Below are 23,144 nucleotides of genomic sequence, written 5' to 3' on the forward strand. Positions count from 1 at the left end.
AATGGAACACACACAACAGGAAGTGAAACATGTTGTTATTCCAGGGCAAAGTTCACAAACCAAAACACCTACTTCTGGGTTTTCAGCATTCTTCATAAACTTAGCTGTTCTTAAACCAAGGGACCACTGTATCTCTTTTAGAATGTTTGTTTTTCACAACCATTTTTTCATTACAGATCCTATATTGCAACACCATGGAGAGAACTCCCATATCATTGGCTCCTCTTTGGATAGTCCTGGTTCTGAAGACTCCAAGGATGTTGAAGATTTAGTGAGCTGCCACTGAGCACATCCCACAGTGCTGCAAAAATTAAAAAGAACTGAGTGCTGAACCACCGTTTCCAAAGAAAGAAAAGCATTTGCTGAAACAGCTTCAGCCCACCTTTCTGGGCAAAGAAGAGGTTTAAAGAAGTTGTGGCCACAGCTGATCAAAGGTTTTTTGCTTCTTAGGTTGTTCCTCTTGAGACTGGAACCAGATTCTGGTAAGAAGAGAGTTGGATGCTCTAGGTTAATAGTGCAGCAACAAGCAAGTCTTGCAAGCAAAGATAGCAGCTCTTGAGCATCAACAGGACAAAATAGAGCCTCAGTGCAGGAAACAAGGAGTGGCAGGAGAGTTCTATTTTTCCAGTCCTTTACTGTTACTTCTAGTGCATTTCATATGGAAACACCACTAGTCTGAGAATACTAGACTTTAGGAGGTTACAAAAGAATTATCTGTTGCTGGCGATGGATGAAGTAGCCCCAGAATGATCAAATGCACCGAATCCGTTCCCCACAAGTATAGGAGAAAAGGACGCCTGAGACTGTTTACTCCCACCCTGACCCCTGCAATGAACTTAAAGCCCTTTCAGTGCTTATTCTGAACTCTGCTATAGAAGCCAAAACCACCTTCACAATTGAATTCATCACCGCAAGTGTGGGAGGTCAGTGCTGTCTGGACTATCCTGTCTCACAAGTTCAGTGATGGCTGCTGGGTTTTTATTCCTGCCCCCATGTGAGGGCTGTAAAAGGAGACACTAAGTGGAGCTTTAGAGTCCAACTTGGGTAGGAAACATGAATCAACACTACAAAGATATGTAGAAAAACAATATTTATTGCTGTAATTAGCTTCCTCAGAAGTCGATTTGTCTTTAGTCTGTGACTTTCTCTGTTCATGTGAAAAATGACAGTAGTTTACAAAACAGTTGGTTGCTTAGGGAGGCAACAGAAATAACTGTTCAATTTAATACAAACAATAACCTATTTGTCTTCTGTAACAGTAGGATGCCTTTTTATTTATACTGTAGTACAGACATTTGCAGTGCTGCAGTTTTTGTACAGTGTAATAAAAAAATGAATTTTTCCCTGCAAGGAAAAAAATTTCGTGCCATTCTGAAAAATGTGTAGAGTTGGAATGTTCATTAAGTGCACTGGTAGCTGTTTATCCCTCCCCAAAAAAACAAAGCTGTCATGGCAGATGGCAAACGCAAGTCCCCATTTGATGCTTGCTCAGATGAAGCCTTCGCCTGGGGTAGTAATCCATTCCGAAAGCATTTCCTACGGTGTTGCCCAGAATCCTTAGGATATGCCCTCAAAGAGTCATTTCCCCACTTCATGGAAGTAGAGATTGGCACATATACACAACATAATAATCGAAAACAAGATATAGTAAATTAGATTCCTAAATTTGGGCTCGAGGTCTCCTTGTCGATACCAGTATATCTGAGGAGAGGAAAAAAACTAGTTAGATAAGTATTTCAAGCAGGCACAACTAAAGGTTAAGACACTCCTTCACCTACAAATTCTATGGCAAAGCAAGTACCATGTTGTACTAGGCTCATTTTAGTGAAAACAAGCAGTCATTTTTATTTTTACAAAAGACGCTGCTCCTTCCACGTAAATTAAAACATCAAGTATGGGAGCAGATACCGGCAGATGCTAATTTGCTTCTCCAATGGGATTTAGATCATGATATTCAACACACAAAATAGGTCACACCCCACCCCCGGTGTTATCCATCACTGTACAATTTATGCATCAATCCAGGGCAGCTCTTCTCATTTCCATGGGAGTTTGTAGAGAACTTTCTAATGTATTAGGCCCTTAAAAGAACACCTCCCCATTCCAAACACCCACCCCATAGACATGTTCAACATTTCCTGAAACAACTGCTTTTTCTCCCTACGGAAAGAAGTAAACTTCCATTGTGGCTCAGATGCCATGTTACCAAAGAGGAATCCACAAACTACTGTGCATCTCCCTTGTGTGCCTTCTTGGGCTTTGGGGTGCTACTCTCCCCCCCTCCCCCCAGTTTGAGCAGGTCCATTTAGTCTTAGCATAGCAAGTGTCACAATACTTACAAGAATGCCAGCCGAAACACTACACAAGGAGATGCAGAAAGCAAAAAATATATTCACCGGTTTTGGAGGTAGTTGAGGAAAGACAAAAGCACTGATTAGAGTGACCTAGAGGAAAGAATGGGAGGGCACAGCTATTACTTCTCACACCAAATATGAAACACAGTTCTGATGCATTGCCTAGCAAGGAATTCCTATTACATTTCCATGCAGTGCAGCCCAACCCATCTCACGCTTCTGTTTAAACAGCATCACACCAGTTGTAGTCAGGAACTGCCCCTGTTCCTTTGAAGAGGACCATGGGGGTGCTCCATTTATTTCCATGTAAATTTGCATGCCATTCTTCTCCGCAAAGGCTTACAAGGAGATGACAAAAAAACTTAATGCTGCTTTCCAATGTCTACACAAACGACTGGTCAAGGCTTAATTATGTTGGTCATTTGGTTAAAATGGGAGTTTGGGGAGGAAAGGATCCAGCCTCTGCCCCTGTTCCTTCAGAGGGCAATTCTTACCCCAAGTAGGCAACAACATGAGTGCTGGTTTACAAGCCAGGCAAATGCTGACTGGTTCAGCAGCTTGCAGAGTTGTTGAGCAAGGCTTCTACAACAGGGAGCTCCTTTCCGTTCATTCCTCAACGGGGGGCAGGGGAACCTCACCAGCTCAGCAAACATTAGCTGGTGTTGCCAGACCACACACACAACAGGATTTCTCCACTTCAGACCATCAAGCCCCAGCTGCACGCTGGATTCCTTGGAAATGCAGGGTGTCTGTGCTGCAGTGAGCACACTGCCTTTGCCAGACCATCTGGCTCACTTAAGGAATGCAGAAATTGGAAGCCCACCAAGGGTTGTGGCTGAAGTGCATTTCTGCCACACCAAATAACATTTTCATGCTTTGACTATTTTTAAGGGCACATACTTGAAGCAAGTAATTCCACTGGCTCAGGAAGGGAACACTCATTTGGACAGTTCATAGGTTTTGGTTTTAAAAGACTAACATTTATGTGGACATCTCTTTTGTACCAATGCTAAAACATCTTTTTACATGGGTCTTAGCAAATACTGAAAGGGTGTTACAGTGATGCTTAAGTTATGAGGAGCTTTGAAATATATAACAGGCATGTTTGAAATATATAACAGGCATGTTTAGCCTGGAGAAGAGGAGGTTAAGGGGTGATATAATAGCCATGTTCAAATATATAAAAACTATATTTTCAAATATATGTTCAAATATATAAAAATATATAAAAGGATGTCACATAGAGCAGTGTTTCCCAACCTTGGGCCTCCAGCTGTTTTTGAACTACAATTCCCATCATCCCTGACCACTGGTCTTGCTAACTAGGGATGATGGGAGTTGTAGGCCAAAAACATCTGGAGGCCCAAGGTTGGGAAACACTGACATTGAGGAGGGAGAAAGGTTGTTTTCTGCTGCTCCAGAGAAGTGGACACGGAGCAATGGATCCAAACTACAAGAAAGAAGATTCCACCTAAACATTAGGAAGAACTTCCTGACAGTAAGAGCTGTTTGACAGTGGAATTTGCTGCCAAGGAGTGTGGTGGAGTCTCCTTCTTTGGAGGTCTTTAAGCAGAGGCTTGACAACCATATGTCAGGAGTGCTCTGATGGTGTTTCCTGCTTGGCAGGGGGTTGGACTCGATGGCCCTTGTGGTCTCTTCCAACTCTATGATTCTATGATTCTAACTAAAATGAGCAAGGGGTGGGACATCTTCCCTTGAGGAAAAGCCCAGGGTTGTTTATATTATGGTGGAGTTGAGATGAGAGCTGACAAAGTTTTATGACAGGTCATGATGCAAAGAGAAATTTCCCTCTCGAGATCTTGGTTGAGAAGCCATAGAGCGCATGCTTCCCATCAGTATGTCAAGTTAAAAGGCTCTGAAGCAGCAGGGCTGGGGGGAAGCCGGCTAGGAGCTTCTGGGGGCCAGGCAAAGACCCCTTCTTCCAGATGGGAAATCTGCTTGGAACTCAAATGTCTTTCAACTGTTTCCAGAAAGTGCAGGAGCTGGGCACTTGGCCTATCTCAACAGGTATGATTATTCACAGAACAGGGGCAGCCATGCTGAAAGCTCTGCCCTGGGATAGTGCAAAATGGGCTGCTGAGACCTTTGGGACTTAGAGGATAAACACTCCTGTAGAAGGCAGCCTCTCAAGTCACTTGGTTCTGAGCTGTATGGGCTTCCTATGTTGGCACCAACACCTTGAACAGGACCCAGTAGCAGATTGGCAGCTAGCACTAATCCTGCAAGCGAGGCGTCCTGTGCTGGCATAGTCTGCCCCCACAAGCACATTAGCCTCTGCCTTTTGCACCACCTGCAGCCTTCGACCCAGCCCCAAGGGAAGCCCCACAGGTAGTGCACTGCAGTAGCACAACTGTGAGGTTATCCATGCATGGACAGCTGTGATCAAACCATCTTTATCCAGGAACAGCCACCACCGTCTTAGCAACCAAAGCTGGCGAAAGTCACTCCCAGCCCCTGAGGACACCTGCATCTCTAATGGCAGAGGGATCCAGGCAGATGAGTTCATTTAGAAATAAAACCCAATGAGGACCATTCAGCAAGAAACCTCTAAGCCAGGGATGTCATGACGGTTTGGGGACTTGCTCCCATCTACCACCAAACTGAACAGGACTTACTTCTGCATATATAGGCATAGGATAGTGCTGTAAGTTTGCCATACTGATTTGAATACTTACTATGAGCAGCAATGATGTGACGCTGCCAACAGCTAAATTGATTATTCTATCCTGGAAGAAGAAAGAACACAGTGTTAGCCGTAGTATTCTGACATTTCTATTAAAGCCTTATTCTAAACAGCTGACATCTGGTGCTAATTGTGCTAGATTTGCATTCAATGCCCAGGTTTTGATCTTAAGAATTTTAAGGCATACCAGAGGTAGATGCAATAAAGATTTAAAAATAGAGTGGAAAGACTATAGTCTTCAAAAGTGAGTTCTCCCTTTAGTAAAGGCAGCTCACACCTTCAGATGCCAACCATCCAGGTTTACACCTGTGTAAAGCAGCCATTTGTTAACCACCTGGGCAAATCCCCACGCCAAATATGTTTAGCACTGAAAACTGGCTACCTTTTTGGCTTGCTTAATTACAGAAAAACAGGCACCATTTAAATAAACGTTGAGAGCTTATTTTGCACGTCCAACGGGTTGGCAGTTGAATCCACATATTATTATATTATTATAATTATTAAGCATTACCTGACATTTTCAGAAGGTAAAATTAAAATTATTTGATTTCCCAAAAGCAGTTTATATGCTTCTTCATCAAAACGTAGATTTACCAAGCTAAATGCTGTCCGATCACAAAAATAATAGCAGCTTTGAATGGCACAAACCCAAAAACATTTTTATGACCCCTCACTGAAGCAATCTGCAAAAGCTAAGCTTTACCTCCTAAAATGATACACACGCCTGACTGCCTGAGCTCACAACTCCACGACTACTACAAACAGCAGATGGAAACCTTTTGCCCGGCCCCAGCTTGCCCTGGCCAAAGGGACCTTCTGTGTGGCTGGAGACTTAGGGAAGAGAAAAGCAACCATCCTGGGTTATGAACATTTCAAGAAGAACCATCTCACCTGTCAGAGACATTGGAAATGGCCTGGTGCCTTCAGCGTTCACACAGATGCTTGTAAAATGGGTGTACACGGGAGGCCAGGATTTCTTTATTCACACATATGATTTAACTTTTTTAAAATCTGGGGGGAAGAGACTGACACTTGAAGAAGGGCAACCCAAGTAACCAATTGTGGCATTTGAAAGACAGTTTGCCCAAAGGCAGGGCAGACAAAGTATTCACCCCAAGATAAGAGACCAACTGGAGTATTCCCTTGTAAAATAGGGAAAACTGTAACGTTTGCTGCTTACATATTTGTTCTTGAGGCAAAATATCACCAAGACCATTTTGGGGTTGGGGGGCATTGCACCCCCAAACCGCTCTTCCAATTCCTGCCCTCCTCCCTAGTCGGTGACAGACCCTGAAACCAAAATATTTTTATGGGGGGAGGCAGGCAGGGTGACAAATACAAAAAGCAAGCAAGCGAAGGTGAGGCAGAGGGGGGGAGAATGAGGAATACCTTGCTTTGAGGAAAATAAGTAATGCAAGCAGAAGCAAGCTGGCCTGCCCAGCTGTAATCAGGGCCCAGAACAGGATTAGGATCAGTTGTTGTCATAGCATTAAATGGGATCTGGCAGACTCTGCAGGGAATTAGCAGTTAACACTCGCTGCCTGTCCAAAACTACTCCATGCAGCGTCCCAGGCGGCCACCCAAAGAAAGTGGTATCGTTCCTTAGCTTTTTTTGCCGCAATGGGGACCACCAAAGGAATGGGAGTCCCCAGCAGGGACAAGGGAGGAGGGAATTCACACTGGGGAGAAGCATAGCCCCAGATGTCTCAAAGGTATCTCACAGAGAGAGAATGAATATGCACACATTAGCTTACAAAAGTGAACTAGGCGGATATCTGCCAGCTTAGAACCATAGAAGTGTAGAGCTGGAAGGGATCCCAAGAGCTGCCATGCAGCTTAACATGTTTCACTGAGGGACAGGCAATGCTGGCATCCATCCATCCTTTTAAACAATGGTGTCCGCATTGTGTGGGGCTGCGCCACAAGGAAACTGCTTCCACGCACTACTTTGAAGATGTTCCAGGTTAGGCTTGCAATAGTTCTCTGGGAGTTCGCAGCAGAGCAGCTGATAACATGAGAAGAGATTGGCTGGATGTGACCAAAGGCTCATCTACCCCAGCGCCTAATTCTCAAGAGTCGCCCACAAAATGCGCATAGGAAGCCCAGGACAGGCACCACAACTGCCTCCCATACTCATCCTCCATCAATCTGCCCCAACTCCTCTTAAAGTCAGAGGTTTTCCCCTCCTCTCTCCAAACGTGATTGGCAAAACTTGCTGCCCACCACCTATCCGCAGCATAACTGGAGAAAGGTAAGTCCCCACTGGCACCAGTATAGGGCAACTGGGCTGCCATTAGCTTGGTGGCTTAAGAGGGATGCCTCAACAAATCCCGTCTGGAAAGGGAGGAGGGGACAACAGTCTGTCAGGTGCACACAAAGGATGCAAGGTAACCAATTAAGAACACTTAACCCCCAGACCTTTGTTTATGGATTTGCATGTTCCAGAAAACCAAACAGTAGATCCCTCTTAAGACTGCACCTCTTCAGTGTGCAGGTGGAAGAGCCACACATATGACCATTTCCTTCCAATATCTCCAAAGAAACTATCCTCTGTGTTCTGTGCATCCTCAGTCTCTTGCATGTAGCCAATTCAGCAACTCAGATATAAAACGGGAACTGCTGTATTTTTCGCTCCTTAAGACACACTTTTTCCCTCCTGAAAAGTAAGGGGAAATGTGTGTGCATCTTATGGAGCGAATGCAGACGGGAGGTTCTGCTCAGCGCTCCTTTTCACGAGCCGCGCAGAGCTCGTGGGGGCTTTTCTACAAGGAGGGAGAAGGGCAGCCAGTCAGTGACTGCCCCCAACACAAGTTTTCCAATATGCCCATTTTGAAAAATGGAGGTCAAGGTGACCCCTGGGGTGGAACTGGCAAGCCGAGAGGGAAGCACCTTCCCATGGACTCAGAGCCCCTCAAGGCGCACACAGCCCCAGGAACCCAAAGTCAGAAGCCATGGGTCCAGGAGTCGCCAGGCTGATCTCAGGAGGTCTTTCTGCAGCGCTTTGAAACACAATGGTTTGCTGGCAAGCTTAGCTCAGGGAAAGGTTAAAAATACTCCGGCAAGAGAAGGCAGCTTAGCAGATCAGAAGCAGAGACTCAGGCTGGATTGCTCACTAGGCGACACACAACCTCAGGAAGAGGGGGAAATTGAGGAAGTTCTCAAGGAGTAAGACTCTGAGGCTGCCCAAAAAGCCACTGGGGTGGGGGGAGCCATGAGGGTTTAAAGGGGCATGGGACTGCTTTAAATGCATAGTACAGATGAGGCCTAAATCACACACCCACCCCGTTCGCTTTGCCTGAGACCACTACCCACCAGATGGAAGTGGGTCAGTCCCAGGCCTTTGCAACATGGTGAATGAGTGGGAGGCAGCTAAGCATCCTAAATGTAAGGTAAAAAAGCAAAAAGCTAATTGGTCACCAGGAGCTAATTTGATGAGGTACCCCATTGTAATAATAATTTTAAAAAAACACCTGCAAATATACATCTAATTATACAAAATTCAACATTGCTGTTTCATTAAGGAGGAAAAAATGTCCTGGAGACCCTGAGCCAGGGAGACCAATATTTTGACTCTGTATAAAAGCAGTTTTGTATGTTCTATTAAGCCCTCCTCAGATTCAACGGAAAAGATTACCATAGGTGCTTAACTCTCACACTGAATTTCAACAGGGTTTTAAATGTGCTAAACCTTTCTACAAACCATTATTACCTTATTTTTCCATGTAGAAGACAATGTTTTTTACTTCAAAAAATTAGTCAAAAATTGGGGGTCATCTCATACACGGATGTTGAATGCACAGGGGTTCGGGTTCGATGTCTGGCGTGGGCAGCTCAGGTTTGGGCTCTGGCCCGATTTCTTAATTTTGGGTTCAAAAAACAGGGGCTGTCTTATACATGGAAAAATATGGTATGGTTTGGATTTTCTTGGTAAGTTTCCTTGGGAGCCAAGCTATGGGATGGTTGGGCAAAAATATATTTAACAAGCAAGCAGGGCTGTATGGTGCCTCTTGCTATATCAAGGGGGCGCTATTGGGTTGTCTTTATTTTTATTATGTATTTTGTAGTTTTATATCTTGATTTTGTTCTGTGAACCATCCTGAGACCCTGGGTATAGGGCTGTATATAAATTCAATCAATAATACTGTACTCAGCAGGTGCAATGCTGCAGCAGAAAACTGCAGTGGAAGGTTGTAGGGAAGCTTAGAAGTTAGGAGGCCAAGTGGCCGGTCGCTGCCCTCCTTGCTCAGCAGAGGCCGTTGCTCAGGGATGAGTCACTCTTGCCTGGCCATTGCTTGGTCCCTGAAAGTTGTTCAGTTGTCAATGCATCACTGCAAAGCCGTACAAAGAGAGAGAGAAAGTGGAGTTTTCATGGCTGCAGCGCTCACTCCCTGACAACCACCTTGCTGTCCCCAGATTCTTGCCAGCTGCCAAACCAGTTCAGATGCGAGGAAGGCAGGAGCGCTCCAAGGTTGGCCCTGCGTTTTGCACAGCAGCTGAATCTCAGACTTATGGCATGAGAAGGAAGGAAGGAAGGAAGGAAGGAAGGAAGGAAGGAAGGAAGGAAGGGGCCAACTCTTGAACCAATAAAGCACGATAAAGCAAAGTACCTGGGCAAGTCCACACCCTTCACTAAGGGCATGAAGGGACAAAGAGGAACCCAAGGAGAAATAAAAAGGCTTCGAAAAGTTCACGGAAGCCACACTGCAAGGCCTCTGTGAATTCCAAGGGTTTTGATTTTAAGCAGAGGATGTGAGGCATCTAATCATAGCCTGCATTTTACTTAGGCTTATATTTTTGATCAGGGCCTGCATTTTAAAAAGAGCTTAAAGATTTTCAAATGTTTCATGCCAGGCAGAAGACCAGCTGCCTAAGAACCTTGGCAAGATGTTTATCCTCCTGGACAAGGGGGCCCCCTGATTTATAGCAGAAAACAATTCTCAAAGTCGTAAAAAGGGAATTACAGGCTGAGAGCCAAGGTTACACTGACCCTACATATTACAGAAGATAAAAGAAGGTTGAGAAAACATAATTAAGACTTGGTAAATAGTAAAATAAAACCATGTGCCTCCCATTAAACTTGAGCCATATTTTCCTAAGGTTAAAAGGCCAAGAGCATCTGGCTGGCAGAAAGGGAGGGAGTATTTTGGGAAGTCTTTTTCTAAAGTTGTTTCTTTCTTAAACTGAGATCCTTTTAAGATTTCTTTTCCTTTTAAAAGGTTATTTATGTTATGTATTAAATATATTGGCTTAAATGTAATTATGCAAAGGAATTAGAAACTAAGAAATGTTAAATCCTTATGCTAGATTCTTATTTCATATAGTTGGAAGAGACCACAGGGGCCATCAGCCCAGCCCCCCTTGCCAAGCAGGAAACATCATTAGAGCACACATATGGTTGTCAGGCCTTTGTTTAAAGACCTCCAAAAGAAGGAGATCTTTCAATGTTGATGTGAACTCAAGATCCTTGACATATGTTTAAGATAAAAAATTAAAACTATTAACCATATGTTTTGGAGGGCAATAGGGCAAGGAGGGCAAGAGGTGAGCTGGTAATTAAGGTTCCTTGTTGAGACAAATGTAAGATATATGACTACTTATTTGTCATTTATAGATAGAAGAATATATAGCTTTTTGTTTCCCATAAAAGGCAAAAAGGAAATGGGTGTATCTTTTGTGATTGGTTCTAGCAAACAGCCAATAGGAATTTCAACCAGGCTGATTGGACAGAGGCAGCCACAGGAGGAGCAAGGGGGCTGGATTAAGGAAATATAAGTGCTGGCCAGAATGGCAGGAGGCCAGGCCAGAGCTTGGTAACCATATACCACTGTGCCTCTCATTTATTTGTCTGACAAATAAATTATTATTTTAATTTCTCTATTGCTGCATTGAATATTTCATTCCAGCTAAGCGTTAACCACAAGCAGGGTGCTACAGATGGAGGGTGTAGTTGAGATTCTTACATTGCAGGCCGTTCGACTGCAAGACCCTGGGGGTCCCTTCCAGCTCTACAATGCAATGCAAACCTATTCCAGGACTGAGCTATGAAACAAGGACAGCTCTGCAAGTTTGAGCAAAGGCCAGAATGCAAGTCTCCTTGTAACACAAAATGCAACAATCAAACAAGGAACAGTTTGTGCAGCACATTTTAAAAACACCAGCCAGAAGCGTGGAAGGAAAGGCAAGACTGACGTCTGAACAAATTTTCTGTTCACTGGTACAAAAGTCTGTCATCTTAGTATCCAAGCTGAGCTCACTCTGGAGCTGGGGGGGGGGGTTTGAAAAGGGAGCTCCTATTTTATATAAAGCCTGTATTCTCAACGTTAACAGAATCGTTTTCATAGTAGTGCACTCTAACACACCCACATTTGTGTGGGACATCAGTTTTCCAAATCTGCCATAATCTGGGTTTTTTCATGAGGGAGGCCAGACGGACATCATCCACCTACCAGCATCTCTTTGGTTCTGCATTGTGAACAAACTTCACACACGGAAACCGAGGGAGTGGAGGAGCTGTCAAGGACCTGGCCATGTCTCTTGGTTTGAAAAGGCTATTCAGCCTTTCTTAAGGCTGCGTGTCACAGAGCCGCATCTCCCTCCCCACCAGCCCCACACAGCCTGGCCACCGGAGGAACTGCACTTCCCCAAGGGGCCCAACCTGTAGCCTTCGTGATGCAGCTGGACCCCAGAGTCCTCCGTCTCTCTCTGCTAGTACGGCCAGCAATCGGGGAAGATGGGAGCTCAAGGTTAGGCCGCCCCGCTTTAAGACCACCAGCCTGAAAGAGGGCTTTGCATCTCCCGGGTGAAGAAATTCCGCAGCACTAGGCTAGGCGTCGTCTCTCAGTATGACAGGAGGTACTCTCTTCAGCTGCAAGGAGAACTAGAACAGTCCAGACGCCCCTTTCCACACACCCACCCATGGGAAGCAGCAAGCCAGAGGTGCAAATGCCACAAGGCCCACGTAAACAAACCAGTTATTTAGAGAGCATGGAGGGGGCACTGCCCATGTATCCGCCTTGCACATGGGCACACTTGCATGATCGCCACACCCCTCTGCAGCTCCAGAGCTGGAAAGTGGGTCACTCACAGCGTTCACCAAAGAGCAGCTCCACACCCACCACGGCCAGCAGAGTCCATGGACCCCGTACAGCCGCTGGCACTTTAAGGGACAAAATTCCACACAGAGCATCAGGCACATCCACACAGCCTGGGAGGCTGGGAGGAAGTCAACAAACTTCACCCCTCCAGACCCATCTGCTCAACTGGTCAGACAAATGCCTCAAAACAGGCCCAAATGGTCACTTGCTCCCCTCAGATCCATCCACTCCCCCCCCCCCCCCGCAGCTTCTTCGTCTTCTTGAACAAGACCCAGCAAGTACCAACCTGGCGGCAGGATTCAACTAAGCTGACACATGTGTGGCACAAGAATAAAGTTGACCAGCTCTCCAGTGTTTCTGCACAAGGCTGGGTCTGTGCCCCAAGTCCAATGAGCAGGGGCAGCAATACCCCTTTGGCCACTCAGGGTGAAACAGCAACTGCTGTGCCAGCTGTCAGAAAATGGCACCAGCACCTCACCAAAATCTCGCAGGATCTCAGAAGATTTCAGCAAGATCTTGCCAGAAATTGGCACCAGGGGAAGTGACAGTGCAGGGTGCCCATGGGAGGGGGGGGACTCGGGGGCATCCACCAGCCGAGGTGGCTGCTTAACCTGGGCTGGCCCCGGGAACAAGACACATCCAGAAAAGGGACAGGAACCTTGGGCGGTGTGTTATTCTCCAGAGATTCTGTGCCAGAAGTGACTGAAAGATCAAAAGGCTTCCAATACAGTAGAGAGGCAGCAAATCGGAGGGACACCCCAACCTCCATAGGTGGGCACTTTGTCCTCGGTTCATTTCTCAGAGAGCCCTTGTGCACCGAGCACCATGGAGGAAGGATCAGAGCAGGATGAAAGAGGTAAACTGCGACTTAAAGCTGCCTTGTGTTTATCAGCTTGACTAGTCACCCCAGGCGACCAGGAATCCCATGCAGGCAAATGAGCAGAAGAGCAGATCCATCAGCTTCTGCGCTCACCCTAGAGGAAAGGAAGTATCTTCCCTGCCATCACAGAAACAATAGCAGGATGAGGGTGGCGGAAGCAGAAAGCAACAAAAGATCACTCCGCTTGGTAGAATACTTTTTAAAAACCAGCCTGCTAAGAGCCCAGAAAACTGTTCTTCTTGGTACCTAAATACTGCAAGCAGTGTTAGAAACTCAGATAAATAAGCTAATCACCAAATGATTTCAGTCACCACAACAGAATGTCTAGGCGCCTATTTCGCAATGCAGTTTTTTACTAGAATTATTTTTCATTTCATTTCTATACCACTTTATATTTTAAAGAAAAAAAACTCAAAAGTGGTTTAGGTAAAGGTAAAGGTACCCCTGCCTGTACGGGCCAGTCTTGACAGACTCTGGGGTTGTGCGCCCATCTCACTTAAGAGGCCAGGGGCCAGCGCTGTCCGGAGACACTTCCGGGTCACGTGGCCAGCGTGACATCGCTGCTCTGGCGAGCCAGAGCCGCACACGGAAACGCCGTTTACCTTCCCGCTGGTAAGCGGTCCCTATTTATCTACTTGCACCCGGAGGTGCTTTCGAACTGCTAGGTTGGCAGGCGCTGGGACCGAGCAGCGGGAGCGCACCCCGCCGCAGGGATTCGAACCGCCGACCTTTCGATCGGCAAGTCCTAGGCGCTGAGGCTTTAACCCACAGCGCCACCTGCGTCCCAGTTTACAACACATTAAAATCTCAAATAAAATAAATTCACGTATCAAGGAAAATATTTCAGATTCTTCTCTGAGTGGCATTTTGCTTTCCCCATATTTATTACCTACTTAATTTATCTCATAGCAGAAGTACCCTAGGAAGCCAGTGGGGTGTAGTGGTTAGTGGGTCAGATTGGGGTTCAAATCCCCTCAGTCATGAAGTTCACTGGGTGAGCTTGGAATCAGTCACAGCCTCTTAACCTCCCTCCCAGAGTCAATGCAGGGATTAACTGAGGAGGGACATGAACGTGCACTCCTTGGAGAAAAAGGTGGGAGACAAATGCAGCAAGGAAGCTCTTTAATTGCCTACTTAAAACTGGAGATGCCATCAGCTGCCAGCCTGGCACCCAGAAATCACCACATGGTCGCAACGGGACCTGCGCCAGTTGCAAAACAACCTGGCTAATTTCTAACACTGACTCTAAGTAGGTAAGTAACAGATGAATAAACAAAAGGCTGATTGGCTGCAACTTCCCCTCCTTCCTGGCCAGCATCAAGTCTCAGGCTAATCACAAAAAAACTTGAGGACTAGTAACTTTTCTAGGCTTATTTGAAAGGCTGGCTGGGAGTGTTATTAAAGGAAGAGGGCAGAATCACTTTTCACATTATGAGCTGGCGTGTCCTCCCAACACAAGGGAGGGAGGGATGTTCTTGTAAATCAGGAATGCAGGAGGGGAATGCCTGCTACGAGGTCAGCAAGTCGACATTGCAAGATCAGCTGAGCTGCATTTTCCCAACCTACTTATGCATATTTATCATTTCCATGCTCAGACCAAGGAATGGTAGCCACTAATGCCACTAATTCTCCCCAGAAGAGAAAGGCTTGTATAGCAAAGACCACATTGCAGACAAACCATCAGCCAACAGGGAAGAATCCTCTCCCCTTGGACAGGATTCCCCCCTCAATACAGTAGCATTTACTCCCAAGTAAACATGTGCAGGCCCCTACCGCTGGCTCCGGGAGGATCTGCTGATGGCTGACTTTATCCTGCAACCTTAGGCTGCAATCCCAAACATGCCTGCTTGAGAGTAGGCATCCATGAAAACCATGGGCTAGCTCCCAGAGACAAGTCTAAGATTGCATCTGCAGTCTCACACTCACAAATAGTAAGCAATTCCAGCAAGCTCCTTGCTCTGGGCTGGCTCTTCTTTTATCCTAGGAGTCTGTCCGCTGGGCTGCCAAAGCTTAGTTGTGCCTACTCTGACTGGCAGTGGCCCTCCAGGGTGTAGTGGTTAAGAGCGGTAGTCTCGTAATCTGGGGAACCGGGTTCGCGTCTCCGCTCCTCCACATGCAGCTGCTGGGTGACCTTGGGCTAGTCACACTTCTCTGAAGTCTCTGAGCCCCACTCACCTCACAGAGGGTTTGTTGTGGGGGAGGAAGGGAAAGGAGAATGTTAGCCGCTTTGAGACTCCTTAAAGGGAGTGAAAGGCGGGATATTAAATCCAAACTCTTCTTCTTCTTCTTCTGGGCAGGGGACACCACTAGTCCCAACAGGAGATGCTGGGCACTTCTGCAAGCACAGCAGCCATCGTCCCCCATGCAGCTATCAATCCCGAAGCAAGGCAGGGCTCAGAGTTTTCAGAAACACAGCCAGGAGTTCTGAAGGGGCCCACAAAAATATTATTGACGGCTGCCTACAAGCAAAGTCAACTGGAACTAGCAGTTATTCAGCATTCAGCACAGAAGCCAAAGGATAAAATGGTATTTTTTTCTGCTTCAGCTACTACCTCACCAGAGGTCTCTTGCATGGCTTCAGACAGAGCCAATCTGCACAGAAGGAATGTCTGCAGGAAGCAGCACTTGCATCTCTGTCTACTGCAAAACTCCCCAAATGCCCAGCATTTCAAACCAGCTTTTTTAAATACAGTGGTACCTTGGTTCCCAAACTTAATCAGTTCCAGAAGTCTCTTCCAAAACCAAAGCATTCTAAAACCAAGGCGTGCTTTCCCATAGAAAGTCATGCAAAATAGATTAATCCATTCCAGACTTTTAAAAACCCCTAAAACAGCAATTTAACATGAATTTTACTATCTAACGAGACCATTGATCCATAAAATGAAAGCAATAATACTGTACTATAAAATAAATAAGACAATATTGTAGAGGATAAAAATTTATTTTAAAAAATTCTTACGTGTACTGATGATAATCATTGTTTGGATGGGGGGCTTTTATCCATTTCTGCAGTCACACAATCAATCAATCAGCAGCTGAACTGGATTCCACACAGTCACAAACGAAGTCACAAGCCACAGTCACAAGTCAGTCCCACAAAACAAAGAACAAGTCAGTCAAAACAAGCCACACAAACAAAAACGCAAAAAAATGGCAAAAACAAAAGCTTCAAATATCACATCTACACCAACAGGAAGCAAAACATGTTCAGCTTCCAAGGCAAAGTTCACAAACCAGAACACCTACTTCCGGGTTTGCAGCGTTCTATTTCCAAGTTGTTCATAAACTAAGCTGTTCTTAAACCAAGGTACCACTGTAGAGGAACATTGTTTGGTTAACAAAATCAACATTTCTCAAGGAGTTTAGTTTTCAATATAAGCTGCAACCATTGCTCTCTTTCTTTCTCCTATGAATTACTTAGCTTTCCTTTCTTTTCCTTCTGTACTTGTGCTTGACTGCTCTTCAACGATTTTTAAAATTATGTTGTCATTACTATCTGAAATCCTATTGCTTTGTGATATTATAAATGACATTTATAAACACGTTAAGAAAGTAGTGCCCAATAAGCCCTCATGTCTTAAACCATTTTTAGTGAACACAATAAAGGGGCAGAGACCCCAAGACCACGTGTGGGAGGGGGAGAGAAGGCAAGGAGCAAAGCTCACCATCGTTTCACGACCAGAAAGAAATGAAGCACAAAAGCAGCATGGTCTCAGAGGTTTCCTAGAAAGCATCTCTAACCACAGCCAAAAAAGGAGGGAGGGGATGTCCAGGCCCAAGTGGCAGGTGAGCTGAGAAGCATTACACAGCATGCTTTGCAGAGCTGCAATGCATGCTGGGGACACAATTCTGGCTTCATGTGACATCAGCCAAGATGTGCCTCTGAAATCACGCACTGCAGAGTCTCCTGGGGCTTGTGGGGTGTTCGGGGACAGGACGTGGTACCTCTGGTGGGACACATGTTGTGCTCCTTCTGGGTCCCGACCGTGCACTCAGCTCTCACCTGTGGCTCCTAGAAGGTGAGAGTGGTTGATGGGTCTCAAACCCCCAGGGCGTTAGGGGCTTCCCCTGCATATGAAGACAGGCTCTGGCGGATGGAGCAGACGAGACTAGGAGTGGGTCCAAGAGTCAAGGAGGTGGTTTCTGCATGTGCTGTAGGGGGAAGCGAGGGGCAGATGGGAAGGCAGCCCATGTAGGAATAGGAAAACTCTGATACTAACCCTCTGCTGCCTTGCGAGATATCTTTGGGAGACGAAAAGACCCGACACAAATCCAGAGCAGAGTCCCCAAGATGGCAGCCAAGCTGGTGCCCACTGTCATGCTCGGCTTTCCTTTCGACCCCATCAGTGAGGCCGAGAAGGGAGTCTTGTCATCTGGGCAGCCCAGGGTCTCCAGACACACCACCCAGGCTTGCACCCCAAAGAGATCACTTTGGTACTGCCAACCCAGCGTTTGACTTCACCCCAGACAAATGCCAACAATAAGTGTCTCCTGCAACATCACCAAGGATGCTAGGAACACCTCAAAATTGCTAACACTGACAATATACCCAGCACAGACACTCTTTCCCATAAGCCACCTTGGGTTCAAGTGTTAAAGGCAGTGTGGCAATTTTGTAAAATGTATGCGCACACTGTTGGAAGAGTGCCACGTAAACCAGCACCATCGGCGGTTACTGAGAGCAGTGCACATCAGGGTCTATGTGCAACATATTAAGCTTACATTTTTTGTGGGCTGCAGAACGTGCAAGAGGTGCAGAGCCATGCCAAGTCTGCTGCAACCCTCCTGCTCCCGCACCCCCAGAGACCACTCAGACCAAGGAACCAAATAAGAGCCTAGAAAATGATCCAACAGCCCCAATAGATGCCCGCCACTGGTCTATGCAGCTGAACTCTTACAAAAGAATAAAAGAGGTCTTGATGGGAAGAGCGAGTTAAGAAGCACTGTGCAATCAATGATACAGCATTCCATAAACAATTTCAAAAATAAGAATTCTTGCATGGTATGGTCAATATAAGACGAGCACGGGCAATCATATGGAATCACTGCATTGACTAATGCAAGTCGGAGGGCAACGTTACAAGGTTCAATTTGCTACAGGAGAAAAGGCCTTGAAATAATCTAACCCAAGACAAGAGAATTCCAAGGTAGGTTTGTCATAGGAAACACTTTTGTGCTGCAGCCGTTTGACTATGTGCTCAGTATCAGAAAAGCCCACGAGGAAGCAAGGTTGTTCCATACTGCGTGATATGGGCATGTGATGGTGCAAGGCTTGTACACATTGCACAACTATAATGTGTCCATGACACAACACCCCACCAAGGATCAGAGTTGCCAGCCACAAGGGGTGGGGTGGGGACAGAGAGAGCAACGAATGCCCGCCATCGCCCATACTTCCAATGAAACTTCCCAACACTTACACAGCTGCTCAGGCAGTCCTCTGTTCAGAGGTGCCAACGAACCAGCAGAGATACATCCTAGGATCTTTTTCAAAGCAGCAACCAGCTGAAACTTTTGGGCTTGCGCACAGCCTGGCTTTAGCCCAGCTGCAGCCAGCATCGCTTGCAACACTGCGCTGGAGCTCAGGGAGCACCAGCACAGCCCTCTAGCAGCCCCCCCACTGCCCTGGGCCAGCCCCGCAAACAAGCCCCCTTCCTGGAGGAGAGAAGGGACACGAAGAATTTCGTTTTACCCTTGGCGAAGTCTCTCCAAAGAGAGGTCTGTTGTCCAGCCCTCTGGTCCCATATGTCCGGGTGGTAAAGTCCTCCATTGTTCCCCCAACTCTTCTCAAGCTTGGCTGTGATCGCTCACTCCCACATCGGCAGATCCTCTTAGAACAGACCCACTCCTTGTCTCAGAGGCCTGGAGCCCGGGGCAAAAAGCAGCCGCAGCATCAGGCGGAGGGAAGAGTTTATTTATGGAAAACGCATTTCTCTTGTTGCTCCGCAGGCTGCGTACAACTTGGGCATTCAAAGCCAGGGAACCCAGCCTCCTCTCCTCCAAACCACGACTCCCTTCCTCATGATCAAGAGCTGGGAAAAAGAAGAAGAGGAAGAAGGCTCAGTAGGAACATGGCATACTCGACCCACCCAACAACACGACCCACGGTTCCAAAGTTTTGGTTCTGCTCCTGGTCAGAACTAGCAAGGGACTGCTCCATTTCAGGATTAGATTGCACTGGTGGCTCTTCTCATTCTCCGCCCCACCCACCCCTTCAAGCCCTCTCTTTGGCCTGTTTTATGCACACAGAAGAGGTGCAGGAAGGATGCAGCTCAGAGGCACAGCAGCTGCTCTGCATCCCAAAGGTTCCGGGTTCAATCTCTAACATCTCCAGGTAGGACTGGGAGAGACTGGAACCCTGGCCAAGGGGCTGCCAGCCAGAGTAGACAATACTGAGCAGGACGAATGGCCTAACTCAGAGGCAGTAGAATGGGCTGTTGTTACCACTTCAGACTGCAGAAAGAGAGGGGGGTTACGGCTCTGGATGCTGCCTTGTGTCGAACCAGAGCACCCCATGCAGAACCTTCCTTCCGGCTGGGAGCATTTCCCTTTCATTCTCACATGCAGCAGCAACCTCCCTGAAGCTCAAGTGGCCCAGTCCATCCTACTGTCTCAGCACCCTGTCACCTCATTGCGCTGCAAGCGCAGCAGATACAAATTCTTCTTTGCCAGGTGTCCCAGGCAAGAGCCACCTTTCCAGGTGAAGCGCATCTGCCTATGGAATGGGAAAGGGAGCCCTTAGACCCCAGGCAGGAGAGCGCAGCCGCAGTCCGCCCCTGGCAGGCTTCCTTGGAGGCAAGCCCAGAGCCATTACTCCCAAGGAGCTGTGCACGGGGCTGGGGCCAGAACTGGGAGGGAGGCCTAGCACCTGTCATGGGGGGGGGGCAGATTGACTCCAGCTGCAGAGGCAGAGACTGCTGAGCAGACTCTTCCACTGGGGGGTTGTTTAGAAGGTTTTGTTGGTGGGTGGAGGCCGTTGCTGTTTAAATATTTTGAATATTTATTTTGGACCCTGCAATTTATACAGCTCAGTTTGGTTGTGTATTTTTTTAACATTTAATTTATTTATGGCTGCTTTAGTTATGTTGCGATTATACATTTTTTTGGGTGCCATGAGCCGCCTGGAGCACGGTTTGAACTGTGAAAAGATGGCATGCAAATCATTTTACATGAACATGTTTGAGGAAATATGCACAATGAAATGACAGGAGAGCTGTAGGGGCAGTTTAACCTCGTGAGCAGAAACCCCGGGATTGAGAACCCAAAACTGCACCTGGTTCGACCGAAGAACCCAGCCCGAGGGATCCACTGGCGAGGAGATGCGGGAGCCACCACGCTAACCGACCGAGAGAGGACCGGCTGCTCCTGCACCTCCTGCCACGGGGGGCGGGGGGGGGCTTACGTCTCCTCCCCCGTTTTAAACCAGGTTCTCTTACAGCCGGATACCGGCGGCGGCGGCGGCCCAGATTCTAGAAGGACCTCCTCCATTTTCAAGCAAAGCGCCGCAAACTTTCGCTGTCCCTCGAGCACTTTCGATCAACTGGGAAGGCGAAGGTCCCTCCTCCTCCTCCTCCTCTTCCCTCCCCCGGGAAAGAAGCAGCAGCAGCAGCACTGAAGAACAGCCCTTCTCTGCCCGGCCTGAGTTGCAGCAACACCGGCCAGGATCCTGAGGAAGAGCGCCTGGCAGCTCCAGAAAGGAGACATTTGCAGCTCCCTCTCGGCTTCCCCAGCAAATGGCAACACAACCTTCCGCAAAGGAAGGCCAAGGCCGCCGCCTCCCCGCCGCCTCCCCGGCCGCCCCTACCTGGCGCCAGGCTCCCGGCAGCGGCCCGTTCCTGCTTCCCCCGGGCCGGAGAAGCCTCCCTCTCGCCAAGTGTCGCAAACCGGCAGGAGCAGGAGCAGCAGCCGCCCTTAGTGCGAGGCCGGCCGGCCTCCCTCTGTGAGCTCACGGGCTCGGCTCCGCCAATGGCGAGGCGGGCCAGACCCGCCCCTTGCTGCAAATCGGGATCCTCGACCCGGCGGCCCGGAGATGCAGAGAGAGGAGCAGGAGAGCCGCCAGCGTCCCGGGATCCCGATCTCCTCCGGGCGGCGAAATGGCTTGCGGGGAACCAGGTGCCACCTGCCTGGCAGCGCCTTCGCGTTGCTTGCGCAGAGTTTTCAAGGAAACGAGAAGAAGTATTTTCCATCCGGGGAGACTCATTCCGTTCGCCTGCCTGCTAGCTTGCTGCCTGACTGTTGCACATCCATCCGCATGCATACAAACTGCATCTCGCTTGGAGAAAATGGGCTCTACAGACACAGTATATGCACCTGGGTTTACTCAGAAAGAAAAATGATCTAAAAGTAATAACTTTTTTAATACGATGCAGGAATCTCAGCACACGGTGCTCCCATCCAATTCGAAACCATACCAAGCTCTGCTTAGCTTTGCCGATGTGCTAACAGTTTTATCCCTGATATTGTAAGAAAGCGGTATACAAATACCTTTGTAAATTAATAAACATTTTAAGCATTTATAAACCACTTTTTTAATCTGTTAACAATGTACAATATAAAACAACATAAAAGCAATGATGTCGTAGTATAAAAGTGTAAAGAAAAAGTAAAAGAGGAAGGATTCCAACACATAAAATAAGGGCTAAGGAAAGCCTGAGTGAAAAAATGTTGACATTTGCTCAGCATTTTCCAGAGTGAGTGTGACCTATAAGATTCAATACCTGATATGCTCAGCATTGCATTGTTTTTTGAGCATGTGCCCCCTTTCAAAATAGCATCACACACAGAGAGAACTAGTGTTGCAAGTTTGCAAAATGAAAATGTTAACTCTCGCATCAAGGGTATAATTTACTCTGTTATAATTTGTTTGTTTGTTTTCTAGACACAGAGATGTAAATTTTTTAAAAAATGACAAAAATGGGGAGGCAAATATACTGCAGTACTTTTGAAGTGGTATAACCACAACAAAATGGAACTTATGATACAAGCAAAATGCTACATTCCAGCATGATATAGTGGTTAAGAGCGGTGGACTCGTAATCTGGTGAACCAGGTTCGCGTCTCCGCTCCTCCACCTGCAGCTGCTGGGTCACCTTGGGCCAGTCACACTTCTCTGAAGTCTCTCAGCCCCACTCACCTCACAGAGTGTTTGTTGTGGGGGAGGAAGGGAAAGGAGGTTGTGAGCTGCTTTGGGACTCCTGAAGGGGAGTGATAAAGCGGGATATCAAATCCAAACTCTTCTTCTTCTCCTCTATTTTAATAAATTGTTAGGGATATATAATTGACCTCAGCTAGCTTGAATGCTTGATATTTTCACTTACCAAATCATTTCAACAGGAGTAAACTGGACCCCTGGTAGCTTTGTGATTTAACCATAATTTTTTAAAAGGAAAAGAGGGAGGGAGGAAAGAGGAGACAACAGGAGACTTGGCCACCTATAACTGTTGAGTGGTTTAGATTTTGCAAATATGAGCAACCTTATTGGCTTGGAAAGCTGATGCCACTTCTAGTGGGTGCCTTGGCACATCAAAGAGCCCATCTTGAAAAAGTTATTGGAAGCTGAGCGAGCCTGAATGGTACCTGACCTCTGAGTAATTCCAAAGTACAATTTGTGAGAAATTTCTCATGTTGGTATCCACTTCCTTAACCTCTCAAGCATCATCATCTTCGCATGCTGAGAGCATTGTTCACTCAAGTGGTGTTTCTGAAGTCTGACGAACCCCTTAATTTCATATTGACCATCCAGTCATGAAACTGCTGGGCAAAGAACACCTTGACTGGAAGTGAAATCAAACTGGTGAAAGGTTCCTGGCACACCCAAAGATGAAACACTGTGGTGTTTTCTGTGTTTAACCAGCACGTGATTCAAATCTCTGTGAGGACCTCTCCAGACTCATCATGCCCCAAGTGCTCTTAATCTGGAGGATTTTGGGAGTAGCCCTGTTGCTTAGCCCACAAGGAATCATTTGTATGTTCTGAAAAGGCAGAAAGTTATCAAGTTACTAGATCATGATTTGTGCGTCAGAAGTACTTTGTATTTTACACATGAATTATATATGCAAAATTAAAAATACCCATTATTGCAGGCAATACAACAGTGTTTAGATGATTATCAA

The 23,144-nt window shown here is 46.9% G+C and overlaps 2 protein-coding genes across 6 annotated transcripts in view; one reads left to right on the plus strand and one right to left on the minus strand.

The window, feature by feature from the left end:
- Positions 1-1,379, plus strand: part of DMTF1 (cyclin D binding myb like transcription factor 1) — a 28,565-nt gene extending 27,186 nt beyond the window's left edge. For all 3 annotated transcript variants that reach the window (XM_079993666.1, XM_079993665.1, XM_079993664.1), the window contains one exon: positions 177-1,379. In XM_079993666.1, the coding sequence (XP_079849792.1) occupies positions 177-286 (110 nt within the window). In that variant the 3' untranslated portion in view covers positions 287-1,379. The remainder of the gene's footprint in view (positions 1-176) is intronic.
- On the minus strand, positions 1,074-20,444 carry TMEM243 (transmembrane protein 243). Of its 3 annotated transcripts, XM_079993755.1 has the most exons (5): positions 20,306-20,444; positions 18,725-19,064; positions 5,051-5,101; positions 2,340-2,444; positions 1,074-1,701 (listed from the first exon to the last, which is right to left on the minus strand). In XM_079993755.1, exons 2-5 carry the CDS (start codon positions 18,800-18,802, stop codon positions 1,579-1,581), a joined length of 357 nt encoding a protein of 118 aa, XP_079849881.1. In that variant the 5' UTR covers positions 18,803-19,064; positions 20,306-20,444; the 3' UTR covers positions 1,074-1,578. The 3 variants fall into 3 exon arrangements, with proteins under 3 accessions (XP_079849881.1, XP_079849880.1, XP_079849879.1); XM_079993754.1 differs by lacking the exon at positions 20,306-20,444 and having other exon boundaries at positions 2,397-2,444; positions 18,725-19,160; XM_079993753.1 differs by lacking the exon at positions 20,306-20,444 and having other exon boundaries at positions 18,725-19,157.
- Positions 20,445-23,144: the final 2,700 nt, after the last annotated feature.

Source organism: Podarcis cretensis (genome assembly GCF_951804945.1).
Source record: "Podarcis cretensis genome assembly, chromosome: 10".
Taxonomy (NCBI): Eukaryota; Metazoa; Chordata; class Lepidosauria; order Squamata; family Lacertidae; genus Podarcis; species Podarcis cretensis.

Bases quoted from the DNA above. Each gene is read 5' to 3' on its own strand.
- TMEM243 (XM_079993755.1), bottom strand. From the start codon at position 18,802: ATGGAGGACTTTACCACCCGGACATATGGGACCAGAGGGCTGGACAAC. The intron at 5,102-18,724 runs GTAAAACGAAAT...TTCTTCTTCCAG, and splicing joins TTGGAGAGACTTCGCCAAGG to GATAGAATAATCAATTTAGC. The intron at 1,702-2,339 runs GTAAGTATTGTG...TCCTCTCCTCAG, and splicing joins GTGTTTCGGCTGGCATTCTT to ATATACTGGTATCGACAAGG.